Here is a 14853-nt window from a genome sequence, read left to right on the forward strand (position 1 = left end):
TGTCTGACTGTTTGTTAGTGAGTGAGTGAGGCAGGGGCCGGGGCCACTCGCTTCCCCCGTCATTCGCCTCCTCCCCCCCTTCTGGTACTGGTTATTTCCAAATACCCCCTCCCTCCTCTTCCTTCTCTTCTCTTCTTCTTCTTCTTCTTCCTTCTTCTCTCCATCTTCTTTCTTTCTTTCTCTCCTTCCCAGCCACTTCATCATCCATCCAGCCATCGCTATATCCACGGCGCCTTGTTTCAGCCGTCAGTCACTCGTTGTATACTTCTAGACTTTCTTCCTCTTTCTCCCTTGTATTTCAACTCTCCTGTGGAAAGTTGATAACTCGGGAACTGCAGTACTTTCATCTGCAGATTTAGAACCAGCTACATTGAATTCGGACTCTCGCTTCACACATCACTGTTCACATAATGAAGTTCTCTGCTACTACCCTTGCTGGAGCTTCGCTCCTCCTGGGCCGCGCTATTGCTGCGGACCTGCCTGCCATTGAGGCCAAGGTATGTTCCCGCCATCCGCCGCAGGGCTGGAGGTCAAGTTCCTAACTGGTCGGGTTGGCAATAGAGCAACAAGTTCTTCTACTCCAACAATGGCACCCAATTGTATGTTATCCTACCGCTCGGTGTTGTCTTAGACTTCTTACTGACCCATTCCAGCTTCATCCGTGGCGTTGCCTATCAGCGTATGTAGCTCAATGGTCAATGGCGCCTCGACGCGCAGCTAACCCGTCACCAGAGGACTACACGAGCAACGGCACTGACTCCTCCAACGCCGACTACACCGACCCTCTGGCCGATGCCTCTACATGCAAGCGTGATATCCCCTACCTCCAGCAGCTGCGCACCAACGTGATCCGTACCTATGCTGTCGACCCCACCAAGGACCACACCGAGTGCATGCAGGCCCTGCAGGATGCTGGCATCTACCTCATCACTGACCTGTCGGCCCCCTCGACCTCCATCAACCGGGACGATCCCCAGTGGAACACCGACCTCTATACTCGCTACACCAGCGTCGTCGATGCCTTTGCCAACTACACCAACGTCATCGGTTTCTTCGCCGGTAACGAGGTCGCCAACAGCCAGAACAACACCAACTCCATTGCCTACGTCAAGGCCGCCGTCCGTGACATGAAGGCCTACATCAAGGCCAAGAACTACCGTACCTCCCTCGGCGTTGGTTATGCTACTGACGATGACTCCACCATCCGTGACGACCTGAAGAGCTACCTGGTCTGCGGTGACTCTGACGACCGCATCGACTTCTTCGGTTACAACATCTACGAGTGGTGCGGTGACTCTTCCTTCAAGACCTCCGGTTACTCGGCCCGTACCGAGGAGTTCAAGGACTACCCCGTCCCTGCTTTCTTCTCCGAGTATGGCTGCAACAGCCCCTCTCCCCGTACTTTCACCGACGTCCCCGTCCTCTTCGGTGACCAGATGAACGACGTCTGGAGCGGTGGTATCGTCTACATGTACTTCCAGGAAGACAACGACTACGGTCTGGTTTCGGTCGACGGCTCCAGCGTCAGCACTCTTAAGGACTTCTCCAACCTGTCTTCCCAGATGCAGAAGGTCACTGCCACCGGTGTGAACAGCAACAGCTGGTCCGCTAGCAACACTGCCACCCCTACCTGCCCCAGCGTCGGCACCGCCTGGGAGGCCACCAACACTCTCCCCCCCTCCCCCAACGAGGATCTCTGCTCCTGCATGGAGGCTTCTCTGTCTTGCGTCGTCAAGGACTCCGTCAAGGAGAGCAAGTACGGTGACCTGTTCGACTACATCTGCGCCAAGGGTGACTACTGCGACGGCATGTCCAGCAACTCCACCACCGGTGACTACGGTGCCTACAGTGTCTGCTCCACCAAGCAGCAGCTCAGCTTCGTCATGAACCAGTACTACGAGAAGCAGAGCGCCAAGGCCAGCGCTTGCGACTTCAGCGGTGATGGTACCACCACCTCTTCCAGCGCTGCCACTGGCACCTGCTCTTCCCTGCTCAAGGAGGCTGGCACTGCCGGTACCGGCAGCGTTACCTCCTCCCCCACTGGTGGCGGCTCTGTTGCCAGCGCCAGCTCCAGCACCTCCGAGGGTGCTGGTGCCGGTCTGACTGCCCCCAACGCCGTCCAGGTCGGCAGCTGGCAGCTGGGTGCCTACGCGGTGACCGCCGTTGGCGCCGCTCTTGGCATGATCCTGCTGTAAGCGTGAAGCGGAGGAGTGGGGGCCATGGAAGCATGGCCCGTTCGACGGGTGGATTTGTTAGCCGTACATAATTGAATCCGTTCTACTTTGTGATTATTCCAAGTAGCATTTAATGCACATATTTTGTATCACTACTTTTGAGCTATCCTTGAAACTGTAACAGATTATCACTATAACATCCTAGATCGGTATGATGTGTATATGGCTGTATGTTAAAGTTCTTACCTGTACTATGCAGCTGCAGACACGCGATCCAACTCCGATAGTGCGTGCCAACGGGCGTCGGCAGCGGATGCCGACTCGGTCAGATGTCCGAGTAGACCGAGCGAGCAGTTCGGCCACACAATCGGCCAGCCGAATCGGGCAGAGTCTGCACGAGATATATAAGATAAGAAGTATCGCAGATAGCAGAGTAGATTGTACCCAAAGATTCCAACTCAATTTCATTATAATACTTCTTAGAAGGGACCCATGCCGGCCATGGCTCCCGATCTCGAATCCAACCCAACCCTACCCAAAGAGGCAAATACACAAACACCAATCATTGACCACAATGACACTCCCAAATCACAACAACCATCAATTATGAATGAAAAGCCCACAGTGACAAGAGGCTATGACCTCCCCTTCTGGCACAAATCCATCATCCTCTTCATCGTCTCATGGATGACCCTAGCTGTCACCTTCAACAGCACCTCGCTGCTCCCCGCCACCCCCGAAATCGCAACCCGGTTCAACACCACCGAGGAAATCCTCAATGTCATCAATGCCGGTGTCCTTTTGGCCATGGGCTTTTCTTCGCTGATTTGGGGTCCCATGAGTCGCTTAGTCGGTCGTCGCATTTCGTATAACATCGCCGTTTTGGTGCTGTGCGGGTGCTCGGCGGGTACGGCCGCCGCTATCAATTTGCCCATGTTTACGGCCTTTCGCATTTTGGGTGGATTGACGGGCACCTCGTTTATGGTTATGGGGCAGACTATTTTGGCGGATATTTATGAGCCTGTATAGCCTCCTCCCCCGTTAGTACAATATTGTGTGGCCTAATGTTGTATGTATAGGTAGTTCGAGGAACGGCAGTGGGATTCTTCATGGTAGGGACTGTTGCGGGTCCGGCTATTGGTATACCTCTCCCTAGCTTACCCTATACTATATGCTCAAGAAGCTAATGAATGTAGGCCCCTGCTTCGGCGGCATCATCGTCACCTTCGCCAGCTGGCGCATCATCTTCTGGGTGCAAGTCGCCATGACAGGCTTCGGCCTGATCCTATCCCTGATCTTCGTCCCTGAGATACCCTCAGCAGACGCAAAGATCATCACCACTGCCACTGCCACCAGCACCACCACTCCTCCAACAATGAAAGAAAATACTCTTCGCATCCTCGCCGCATTCAACCCTATCCACATCGTCCGTCTCTTCATCTACCCCAACATCTTCCTCGCCGTACATACCCCCTCCCCCTTCCACCACAAAACAATCAGCATACTAATAAAAATAAAGTGTCTAACATGCGGCTTCCTCTCCACCTTCCAATACGCCATGCTCACCTCCGCCCGCTCCATCTTCAACCCACGCTTCCACCTCACCACCGCCCTCGTCTCCGGCCTCTTCTACCTCGCCCCGGGGGCCGGGTTCCTCGTGGGGAGTATTCTCGGCGGCCGTCTCTCCGACCGCACGGTCCGAAACTACATCAAAAAGCGTAACGGTACCCGTCTCCCTCAGGATAGGTTGAACTCCGGCCTGGGGACATTATTCTTCGTCCTCCCCGCCGCGGCGCTCGTCTATGGGTGGACCCTGCAGGAGGAGAAAGGCGGTATGGTGGTTCCCATCATTGCGGCGTTTTTTGGGGGTGTGGGGTTGATGGGAACTTTTAATGGGTTGAATACGTATGCTGCTGGTAAGATTATCCCTTTTTTTTTTCTTCTATCTTTTGATGAATGATATATATTAATGATGGTTGGGTTGGGTAGAAGCACTCCCCCATCGCCGATCCGAAGCTATCAGTGGGAAATACATCATCCAGTATTTGTTTTCGGCGGGGAGTAGTGCCGCTGTTGAGCCGTTGATTGGGGCGATTGGGGTGGGGTGGACGTTTACCATTTGTGAGTGATCTTTTCCATTCCTCCGTTCCCTTCAGTTTGGGTTTGATGGTGGGCTAATTGTTGGGTGTGGTGGTGTAGGTGTGTTCTTGTCTATCATTGGGGGCGTCTTGGTGGTGATTATTACCCGTAAGGGGTTGGATATGCAGCGGTGGGTGGAGAGGAGGTGGGGGGAGGCTTGATCTTTCTCTCTCTCTCTCTTTCTCTCGGTTGTTGAGGGGTTGGTCAGGTTATGAATTCATGTGTTCATGAGTGTGCTTTGCATTGGGTATGGTGTTTGGTTTCATGATAGATGGATAGATAGACTTGATACACGGATAGACAATAATGTATTGCATGTCTCTGGTTTATGGAAATCTAGCTGCATTCAGCTATACCCCTGGTACACATGCTCCTCATGCATATACGTATCCACCGGATGCAACATGCCCAGATCAAAATCACTTTGCGCCAAAAAATCCTGCATCGTCGGCTCCATGAACGCCATTGCCGTCGTGAACCCGCTCGTCGCATCTCGTACTACACCCCCCTCTAGCACACCCGTCGTCACTGGGTGTAGCTCGAACTCTGCTGGACCCATTGGCCCCTCGGCAATACTATGCGCTGTCAGCGCCGTGTTCGACGACGCTGGAGTCGCAGCCGCCGTGGCCGCTGCAGACGCGGCTGCATCCTTGGCAGATACCGTCCCCGGTCCTATCGCTGCAGCGGCGTTCCGTCGACTGCGGGAATCGCGTCGCCGCTCGCTAAGATATCGGTCCAGACAGAATTTGACCTGCTCCAGGTTGATGTAGAATTCCGATGCCGCTAGATTGCCGTTCTCGCTCATTGAGTGCAGCACTTCCATGCCGGTTTCGAAGGCCCCCAGGTCTGCTGGGTTGCCGACGGGCGTGAAGCTGGACATGGCCAGCACGAGTGCGGAGGAGAAGAGGTAGTGTGCGTGGAAGAATCCGAAGGTTGGCAGTGTGCCGTTGATCCATCGGGTTAGGATGATCGAGTGCGAGTGCCGTGCGGCGTGGATGCAGGCTTCGCCGAGTGTGAGCACCGGCTGGGAGATCTCTTCAATGTCCTCTGGTCGGGCTCCGTCCGCTTCGCTCAGTTTGATCAGGATGTGGAGTAGTGTTGGTCGGGTTGTCAGAATCACACACTATTTGCGGTCAGTTATTTGATCGATCTTATGGGAACTGGAATGATGTACCTGGTTGAATGATAGGTGCAGTGAGCCCACCGGTGTCCGACTCATCTCTGGCTCCACCTGGTCCAGTCGCAGATGCTCGGGCAGGGTTTCCACCCAGTTCTTCAGCGCTTTCAAGAGCTTCTGCACCCTCTGCAGGAATGTTTCGCTGTACTTGCGGCGACTGTACAACTTGGCGATCGTCTCACCCACGATCCGTGCCAGGCTGATGTTGGCCTTGAGATACTCGGTATCGGAGAACTGCTCCTCCTGTAACTGCGCCGGGGTGACGTTGGACGGCATGTCTAGGTGGATATCATCATCCAAGATCTGCGATGGCAGGCCCATCTTCGATCCCCACATGCGGTCGAAGATGTAGATGGTCCACCAGATGCGCACCCGGTGCTGCCTCTCGATTGGATCGATCAGCTGCGACTCAGGGACGTTGTGGTTCATTCCAATCGACAGCCCCAACCGCATAGCGCTTCCAATCAGAACATAGGCCGAATGCCGTCGGTTCAAATAATACGAGAATAAAGACATCAACAACAGCGTCTCCAAATGCGTGATGCTCGTCCTCTCCGGCAGCACCTGCACCAAGCTCAACGCCCGCGCAAAGTACTTGGTACCCGGTACTCTAGAACCTGAGGATGGCTCATTTCGCATGGAGTAGGCCTCTCCAAACGCGAATAGAGCAAAGAACTTGCATTGATTGACCTTGCACTCGAAGTCGCCCGTCTGGTAGATCTCCTCAAGCTTCTCCAGCGTCGACTTACGCAGCACCAGATGGTAAATGAAACCAATCTGCCGCAGCGCAATCTTCAACAATAGCCGCGCCTGGTGTAAACTCGGCCACCAGATATCCCCCGTATTAGCCGCGGCGATATTCTCATCCCGGACATACTGCGTGCGCGTAATATGCGCCGTCGCATTACTCCCCGTCAAGAAGCGCCGGAAGCGCGTCGCAAAAGCCGTACATGCTGCCTCGCCCACGAAAAGCGGCGGCGCAGACGGATCGTATGGATGGAACCAAGCCCGGTCCCCGATCAAAGGATTGCGCACATTGGGATTATTGCTTTCCGCCTCATCTGGCGCCTCTGCCGTTCGCGACGGGCCGCCGCTGCGCCCGTCTTCGGCCTCGGTCGCGTTGACCGAGGAAGGGGTCGGTTGTTCTCGCAGGCGTCGAATCTCGGCCTGCAATTCATGCAGATAACTGTGGGAATATTCGATCAGTCTAATTCCCGGCTACTATAAAAAGTCATGCATGACGTCCTTCCATCCCCGAACATCGTGTGAGTCACAAGAGTGTCTGTTGGACATACCTCTCGCTCACTTTGACCTGACGGTCCCGAGGTGCGTATTGGCACTCATCGGCACAGCCAACCTGGCGGCATTTGGCGCAGGGCTGGTCGCCCGAGCATTTGATTTTGTGTGCGTGACATCGTTGGCAGCTGGATTTGCACGATGGAATTAGCAGTGATGCTTAGATATTGCTACTGTGTGAGAGGGCCACAGTAGAAGGGCACACTTACGCAACAAACTTCCTCCGTTTCGGGCATTCGACCTCTTCGGTCGCTCTGGAATGTTTTCTACGGTTCATGAGTCATGACGATGCCCGATTTGATGTATCAGGTCCTGAAATCGTCCGCAGAAGACAAGTAGATAACTGATGCAGAGTAGTATATTCTGATGAAGTGGATGAATGAGTGATGGATCAAGTTTCGGACTGTCGGCGGTCGGTTCAACATCGCCGAGCCTCAGGCCGAGATGTCGCTTAGATAAGAATGAATCAACCCAGCACAGCAGGAGCTTGGATTCAGTTGGGCATTTGTACATTTCAATGATGATACTAATGGTTAGACTTGATACATAAATGTAAAAAGGTCAACTGGTCTAGCAACGGTGTAATATGAAGTAAGTTTTACTAGTAACATCCTCCGGTCCTCGGAAATAGTAGGAAGCACGGACATGACGAGATATATAGTATCTCCGGGCTGTTTAAACTGCCGCAATGCTAGTAGTATTCAAGTTCAAATAATCACCAACCCTTCAGCCTCATGCTTGTAGAGCATACTACGTCGTACTTACTAGTTCTATTATAGACCAAGCAGACCTGAATGACTTTCTACGTGCAATTCAGGTTTAGCGCGTCCTACTCCACTGTCACTGTCAAGTGTCCCCTCTACAAACTTTGAACCGAGTGGAGCCTCAAATCAAGATCGTCTCGGGCGAGCATTAACCGGTTTTGAGGGCGCACACGAAGCAAGTCCGCGACCAACACGTGCATCCTACACCTGAGAAATCACCACCTCCCATCACTGTGGCGTTACTGCAGCGCGAACACAGTGTCAACGCGCCAAGGGCGCCACGGCGATCCTTGTAAGCCTTCTCCCTTGTCAAGCCGCTTTGTGGAAAGCGTTCTTCCACCACTCCCGGTTCTGATCTCCGGCACTCGGCCGGTATGCGGACACCGGAAATGCTGTGTGAACCGAGATAATACCAACATCAAGCACAGCTAGAAAGCCCCATTGGACTTGTCAACGGGGATTTCCGAGCGATATGTAAATCCAGCACACCCGATCAAAGTTTCGCAGCCGCTCTGGAAGAGTTTCTTAGACGTGTCACACAGCCGCAGGCAGGGAAGGGAGGGTGCGACAGGCGGGTAAGCGATCGAGCCCCGTGTTGATGACCATTGCTTCAATCGTTGTCCTATTGAGTGGCCTCGAAGGGAAGTAGGAAATCCAAAGCGATAGTGTAAGCCTAACAGGAACCGGGAGTCTCGACTGAACGCAGTTCGCTCAATGTGGCCCAAGGGGCAAAAAAGCAAGGTTAGTGTGGAGTTAAAAAAACTCGGGGAGCTGAGAAGAGCGACAGTGGCTGCCCGCAAGCGTGCGCGCTAACGCGGGTCTATCTATGCGGATTTCATTTCCAGACCCCGAAGTGCGCGTAACCCATCCAAGCCTTGTCCAACAGTATTTTGTGTGCGCACCTCCTACGCTGCGTGTTAGGGGCCCAAGGAGAGACCCAGGGGCTGTAGATCATCCAGAAGTATAAGACAAGCCATGCAAGAAATAAATCTACCGATCGCAGAGCCCACAGGACAGTTGGGAAGCCTCGAGCATCGGGTCCACCCCCGGGCGGTTGCAAGGGTGCTAATTTTGGGAAAACCGGTTGAGACTGGGAGGTCAGATCAGGCTGAAAGTCTGGAAGACCTTGGTTAGCGCATTGGCGAAAGGGATATCCGGGAATTGTGTGCCGGTGCCACAGGGGAGGAGGAAAGGAGACTACTAATTAGTAGTAGCGAAGCGATGCTCGAAGCTGGCTGGCAACAATGCAGCTGAACCCGACGGCTTCGTCGCCACCTCGCCTTCTTATTTTCCCTCTTGTCCCCTCCCTCTCTGCGATCTCATCGGCGAGATCGTGCATGGGATCTGGCATCCAGATTCAATGCCCTTGCTTCATCTCTCTGCGATGCTCCAGGAGGAAAAACTGTTGGTCCGCGTGCAGGAAAGAGGGTCGCAGAGTCAGCCACATCTCCATACGGAACCATTTTCCATGCCAATCGTGATGGCGGTTCCGAACTTCAGAACTACTTAAAGTAAGTTTCGGCCGATGGAACGGATGGAACGAAGCATATTTGAACGGTCGACTGCCCCCCAAGTGAATGGTTCGCATATTCTGCTTCAGTGGACGTTGACATTCCTATTCCCCCCTTCTGCAAGTCATCCGAGCGGGAGACAAAGAGTCTTGGGGTGTCTGGCGGTTGGGGGAAAGTTGAGTTGGCCCTGCTGGTCAGGCAGACAAACCAGTCAACTTTCTTTCTCTCCAATAATCTCCTCCGTCTCTATCCCTCCCTTTCCCGATCTTCTCCCCGCCTCGGCCGAAACATCCAACGGCTTCAACTGGTCCAGCCAGTATCGAACCTCAAATCCCGTCACATTCTTCGTTAACCTCCCCCCTCGATACGTTTCTATTGCAAAGTGCCTACTAGATATTCTTCTAAGCACGGACCCTGTAACATCACCTTCCCGCCTCCTTGCTCAAGAAGCAGCGGACAACAAACAGTGCGTCCCCGAAAATGTCCAACCATGAACCCCCTCTGGACGGCGGACGCGAAAGAGAGTTATCGCTATCTGAAAAAGTGAAGCTATAACCCCTAACGGTCTCTTTGCCTTCTGGCTAATGTCTTCTGTGATTTTCAGTGTAGACTGATACAGTGAGCCAAATGTGCCGAAACTCTTGGCCACGGAGCCTCCTCCCTAGAACGCGCTTGTGAACGATTCCCAACCCAAAGTGAAACGCGAAACGCGGCTCGCCGAACGTCATCTAAGGTTGTGCTGTTGAAACTGGCTAGTCGCCCATGACATTGGCTGCTCCGGGATGGAGTACCGGCTAGTGGTACCCCGAGGAAGCGATGCCCAGTGCTATGGTCGGCCGCCTCGTCCACGATCTGCGTCGAACCTTAGAGAGCTTATCAAGTTCTATATCCGCAGGCCCACGAGCTCGTGGATTGGAGCCACTGCACGGTGGTCTGACACCTACAGACTGCGCCAAATGGAAACAAGAGGGAGCTGCGGGGAAACAAGCTCATCTAACATCAGTGCCGATGACTAGTAGTTTCCTCGATCAGCATGATAGATCCATTCCATGTGTGCTTGGTCAATGCTGGTCGTTTGCAGAGATAACCCGACCGGCTGGATTGTGTTAGGATGGCTAGTGGTACGATCAGTACATTTCCTTGCAAATATCACTGCTTGACGCGCCAAGAGGCCACCAGCTAGCGGGGAAGAATCGTCTGGGACATACTGCGTACGTACTGCGGCGTGGTTTGGTAACACAGACTGCCGAGCATGTGATGTTTAGCGACAAGCATTACGCCAAAAGCCATATCATCATCATTTGACCCCAGCACGCAGTTGAGTAGCGCTCAAGGGGAAGAAATCCCAACCAGCACAATTCAAGCCTGTGAACATGTGATCACACCAATCTGTTCGCCACGCTTCCAGCCACCGCTTCATCCACCCAATACGGACACATGACCCTTTAAACGGTCGCGGTCAGTAGATGTATAGATGTCCGTTGAAATTTCACTCAGATTTACATGAAAGAAAGATTCGAGTCATCAACCTCCTGCCTCTGATACTGAAGCCGTCGAGAAAGCACGACCTTATCTTGCGTTTCCGGACCGTTCATTCGAATTTCTTCAGCTTTCAACGTATCGAGGGACTAAAACGAGGAAGAAGAGATATGAGCCAGACATCAAAAAGGAGGATAAAAGCCACGAAAAGGGCACGGATCATCGTAAAGAGACAAAATTCAAAGGCAACAGGTGGCGGATGATGCAGAGGATATACTGCTTACCTCGAATAGGCAGCAGCTTCCCCATGAATGCAGTGATGAATCCGTGAGAATTGTCGCAACCCCTCCCCGATCCAAGGATAGGTGGTCGTATGTCGACACCATCGTTGACACCAGTGGTTTTGCCAGCAAAAGACACCCGAAAAGAAGCAATGGATTAGCTAGCCACCAGGTGCCCTTGCGGTATCGAGGTTGCGGGGTGTTTGCATTCCTCCCCGGGTGTTTAACTCAAAACTCCATGTCTAGGCCTCTGGCATCGGTTTCGATGAACTTTTATCTGGCGCCACTGAGCAATCTCAGGACACGCAAGCGAGTAAGGACCACATGTTTAATGCTGCTGGTGGCGCTCAATTGTGAATGGAAGTGTGTGTCATCCAGGTGGTGCGGCGGCGCGCACCACACGATCTTCCATGGAGCTGATGCGAGACTCGAAATAATGATTCCATCACCATGTTTTCAGGTTGTTGTTGATGAGCCAGATGAGAGGGAAACGGGGACTGTCCGCCTCACCAACATTGGCACCGGGTTGGCTGTCATGCGGTACCATGAGGTCGGGTCGCGCCCTTTCTAGCTGGGTCACGGGCGAGCTTCTCGCCCAAAAAGAAAATTAGGGAGGGTTTATGGATGAGAGAGAGCCTCTTTCCCTTGTCAAAAAATGCGGAGATGGAGGGAGTGAAGAACCATGGTTGAAAATGATAGCCCGAAGGACAGTCTTCTGGTCCAATTCCACTTGGTGTTCCGGAGACGCGAGCCGATTTCCGCCCAACTTGTGGCGAGACCAAACCCGGCAGTTAACTCCAGCCTACCACACTTCTCCCTTGACCGGCTCTGGGTCCCTTTCGGCCAACAAGCGTTAAGCTGTTGCTATGAATCTGTGACACCAAAAACCGCCCTGTCCACTATTATTGTTCTCTCCTGGTCTATAGTGAGCCCCTACGCCCAGTCCTCGCTAATCAGGAGTGTTTGCCCGTATTTGCTGTTGCTGGGTTCGTCCGTGCTATTGAGGGTTGGGACCAAGGGGGCTGACAAGTTTTCTCGCCTCGCCTCGTCTTGTCTTTGACAATGAGCGACAACAACCGGCCCCCTCCTTTCCCTTATCCCTCTTATTCCTCGTCCGCCTCGTCCGACTTTCCGGACAGTGAACCTAAGTATCATAACTGGCCGGTGCCTCAGTACTCGCAGCCTGCTTCTTTCGGTCCACCGGTCTCTTACGAGTCCGTCTCCGCCAGTCATGCTGAGACCCCCGCTGCTGGCGCCTCCCGGAGCGCTCCTGGGGATCGCACAGTGAACTCCAAGGTAGCCATCCCGAGGACTGTGAGCACGAGCACCTGGACCAGTAGTGGCCGAGTAAGCCGAGCTTGCGAGAACTGTCGAGACCAGAAAGCCAAATGTAGCGGTCACCGCCCGACTTGCCAGCGATGCCAGGAGTCGGGCATCCGCTGCTCCTATGGAGATCGGAAGCGCGAAAAGATGGCCAAGTGCGTTTACGTGACTGCTTCCAAGTTGATCGATGAATCTATCTGACGGTGAGTTCTAGGCAGCTCAGTGATCTGACAACCCAGGTCCAGGTATACGAAGCCGTTATGCGAGAGATTGCTCCGAAGCTGGACTCGCAAACGGCCCAATACGTCGAACGAATTTTGCACGATGTAAGATCCCTTTAATCCATCCATCTCGACTTGGTTGAACTCTCCCGCTATCCTCTATTATTCCTTCCTTCCCCTCTAGACCCTATTTCCAGCCCTGTTTAACATAAAGAAACCCATTACAGCAAAGAGACGACCATGACCAGCTCGGTGGCGCACATGGGTCGTCCTCATCATCGGCCGCCAAAGTAGCCGATGCAGCCCTTCTGGGGCACCCCTCACCAGGTTCTTCGCTGGCGGCTCTAGACTATACCAACGAAGACTTTAACCGTGACGAGAAAATACAAGCCATGGGCTTTGTGGGTGAACATTCGGAGATCGCTTGGATGTACAGATTGAAGCGCCTTCTGGAACGATCGAACTCCGCATCCCCCCGAGAGACCTGGGATCGACATTCGGTCTCCTCCGTGAATTTTTTCCTTGACGACTCGGATATCCCAGTTATTGATGATGTTGATCCATCTGAACGACCCCCTATCACGGTGGCTGACCAGCTTGTCGACAGCTATTTTCAAGCCGTCCATCCGACGTTCCCAATCGTGGGCAAAATGATTTTCCTGGCACAGTACAAGTCTTTCTACTCGGCTCCCCATGTACGGCCGGGGAAAAGATGGCTTGCCATACTCAATTTAATCTTCGCGATCGCTGCAAAACATGCGCGTCATTTGTACAATGACGTTGAGAACGGAACCGACGAGAGCTTGGTCTACTTCTCGCGGGCATGGAAGCTTAGCATGAATGATACAGCACTTCTCGAGCACCCAAACCTGCAGCAGGTGCAAGTGGAGGGGCTGACTTCGTTTTACCTAATGTCCATAGGACAAGTCAACAGGTACGCGGCTTTCTTGATTCCTTCCCCTTACGATCCAGCGCCCATTCTTTTGGTGGTCGCCCGCATCTCCCGCATCCCCCTCTGATTTGATAAAACCAATTTTCTAGGTCCTGGAGAATCTGTGGTATATCCATTCGTTCGGCTGTCACCATGGGGCTGAACCTGAGAAGCGAGAGCAATACGATTGTTCATGTGTCCAAGGAGACGCGTTATCGGGTATGGTGGTCCCTATATATGCTGGATAACTCACTTTGTGTCATGACGGGCCGCCCACCGAGCACCAATGATGTTTTCTGCACCACGCCGCTCCCGGTTCCTTTCAAGGAGGAAGACTTTATGGATAACAAGGTCGTCCAACTGATCGCGGATCATGAAGCTCGAAATATCTTTATGGAAACCTTCTGTCTACGGGTTCCTGGGAAATCTCCCGACAACGTGGGAACGCCCGACTCTTTCCGGCTGCAAATGAATTCGTTTGGGAAACAAAGTGACCAGGTCGCGGCTGGCGCCATTGAAGCGCTTACACCAAACACCTCGCTTTATTTCCTTTATCATATTGACCTAGCGCTGATCATGCGGGAGTCGGTTGACCTGTTGTATGCTCCAGGGGCAGCTCGAAAGTCGTGGCGAGAGATCGAGGGGTCCATCTCCATGCTGCATGGCAAAGTTGAAGCATGGCTGTCCAGGCTTCCGCCAGCCTTCCACTTCACTAAAGGGGCACCCGCGTTCGAGAGGCAACGGTCAAGCCTGGCGTTTCGTTTTTGCAGCACCAAGATGCTTATTACGCAACCGTGCCTAAGCCGTCTCGCCCAACAGAATTACGGCAATGACCCACCGGGACGATTTTGCGAGACCATGGCAACCGTGTGTGTCGACCTGGCCGGTCAGATGCTCGACTTACTGCCTGAATCCCCGGACCTCGCCTGGGTCTATGGGGTCTCTCCCTGGTGGTGCATCTTACATTATTTGATGCAATCCACCACCGTCCTCATCATGGAATTGCTACTGATGGCAAGACCCGGAAGTGCCAAGTTTCGGCTAGTGCTGGCGCAGGTGTCCAAAGCGACCGGCTGGCTAGCGGAGATGTCGACGAAGGATCCATCTTGCCAAAGGGCCTGGCTGGTGTGCAAGGATCTTATCGCTGAGCATGCCCCCGACCTTGGTGACATCGCCAGCTCCGCCGACCGTGGCAAATCCTGACTGTCTGCACGGTGCAAGCATTCCATGATGATCTCTCCCTCACACCGTGCGTTTCCGAAACAAGCCCGACAACTGACCGAAGGTCCCTGTCCAGTGAAGCCTTGGACTCACCCACTGTAGTGGGCTACTCCCCCCGTCAGTAACCATTAGTGGTCGCGGCTGACCAAATTGTCTCCGTCGAGGGAAAATAATTCGCTTTGAGGCGGTCGTCTCTATTTCCCTACACTATCTATTATCATTGGACTGAACTGGTACTGGAGTAGGTCTCATTTACACTATCTTATTTTTTTCTTCTTCTTCTTCCTATTTCCAATCTTCCATCTTTTCCCGTCTTCTCTATATTTTCTTTTCTTT

The 14853-nt window shown here is 53.2% G+C and overlaps 5 protein-coding genes across 5 annotated transcripts; 4 read left to right on the forward strand and 1 right to left on the reverse strand.

Annotated features, from left to right (window-relative positions):
- On the forward strand, positions 1-2252 carry BO87DRAFT_377588 (uncharacterized protein). The gene is made up of 4 exons (XM_025623588.1): positions 1-497; positions 562-599; positions 654-679; positions 733-2252. The coding sequence occupies exons 1-4, from the start codon at positions 411-413 to the stop codon at positions 2193-2195; spliced, it is 1614 nt and encodes a 537-aa protein (XP_025478455.1). The 5' UTR covers positions 1-410; the 3' UTR covers positions 2196-2252.
- Positions 2253-2861: 609 nt separating this feature from the next.
- BO87DRAFT_311514 (putative MFS transporter) lies at positions 2862-4474 on the forward strand (the record flags this gene model as incomplete). The annotated part of the gene is made up of 6 exons (XM_025619548.1): positions 2862-3197; positions 3254-3286; positions 3355-3600; positions 3694-4090; positions 4164-4295; positions 4374-4474. 6 exons carry the CDS (start codon positions 2862-2864, stop codon positions 4472-4474), a joined length of 1245 nt encoding a protein of 414 aa, XP_025478456.1.
- Positions 4475-4621: 147 nt separating this feature from the next.
- On the reverse strand, positions 4622-7153 carry BO87DRAFT_361302 (transcription factor domain-containing protein). The gene is made up of 4 exons (XM_025621583.1): positions 6996-7153; positions 6786-6914; positions 5488-6676; positions 4622-5436 (listed from the first exon to the last, which is right to left on the reverse strand). The coding sequence occupies exons 1-4, from the start codon at positions 7061-7063 to the stop codon at positions 4660-4662; spliced, it is 2163 nt and encodes a 720-aa protein (XP_025478457.1). The 5' UTR covers positions 7064-7153; the 3' UTR covers positions 4622-4659.
- A 1727-nt stretch (positions 7154-8880) lies between these two features.
- On the forward strand, positions 8881-9749 carry BO87DRAFT_89616 (uncharacterized protein). Its single transcript, XM_025629659.1, has 2 exons — positions 8881-9604; positions 9671-9749. Exon 1 carries the CDS (start codon positions 9076-9078, stop codon positions 9553-9555), a length of 480 nt encoding a protein of 159 aa, XP_025478458.1. The 5' UTR covers positions 8881-9075; the 3' UTR covers positions 9556-9604; positions 9671-9749.
- Positions 9750-11883: 2134 nt separating this feature from the next.
- BO87DRAFT_311326 (putative C6 transcription factor) lies at positions 11884-14499 on the forward strand (the record flags this gene model as incomplete). The annotated part of the gene is made up of 4 exons (XM_025619535.1): positions 11884-12299; positions 12359-12470; positions 12593-13299; positions 13407-14499. The coding sequence occupies 4 exons, from the start codon at positions 11884-11886 to the stop codon at positions 14497-14499; spliced, it is 2328 nt and encodes a 775-aa protein (XP_025478459.1).
- Between the last annotated feature and the right edge of the window lie 354 nt (positions 14500-14853).

The sequence above is a fragment of the Aspergillus neoniger genome, assembly GCF_003184625.1.
Source record: "Aspergillus neoniger CBS 115656 unplaced genomic scaffold BO87scaffold_21, whole genome shotgun sequence".
Classification (NCBI taxonomy): Eukaryota; Fungi; Ascomycota; class Eurotiomycetes; order Eurotiales; family Aspergillaceae; genus Aspergillus; species Aspergillus neoniger.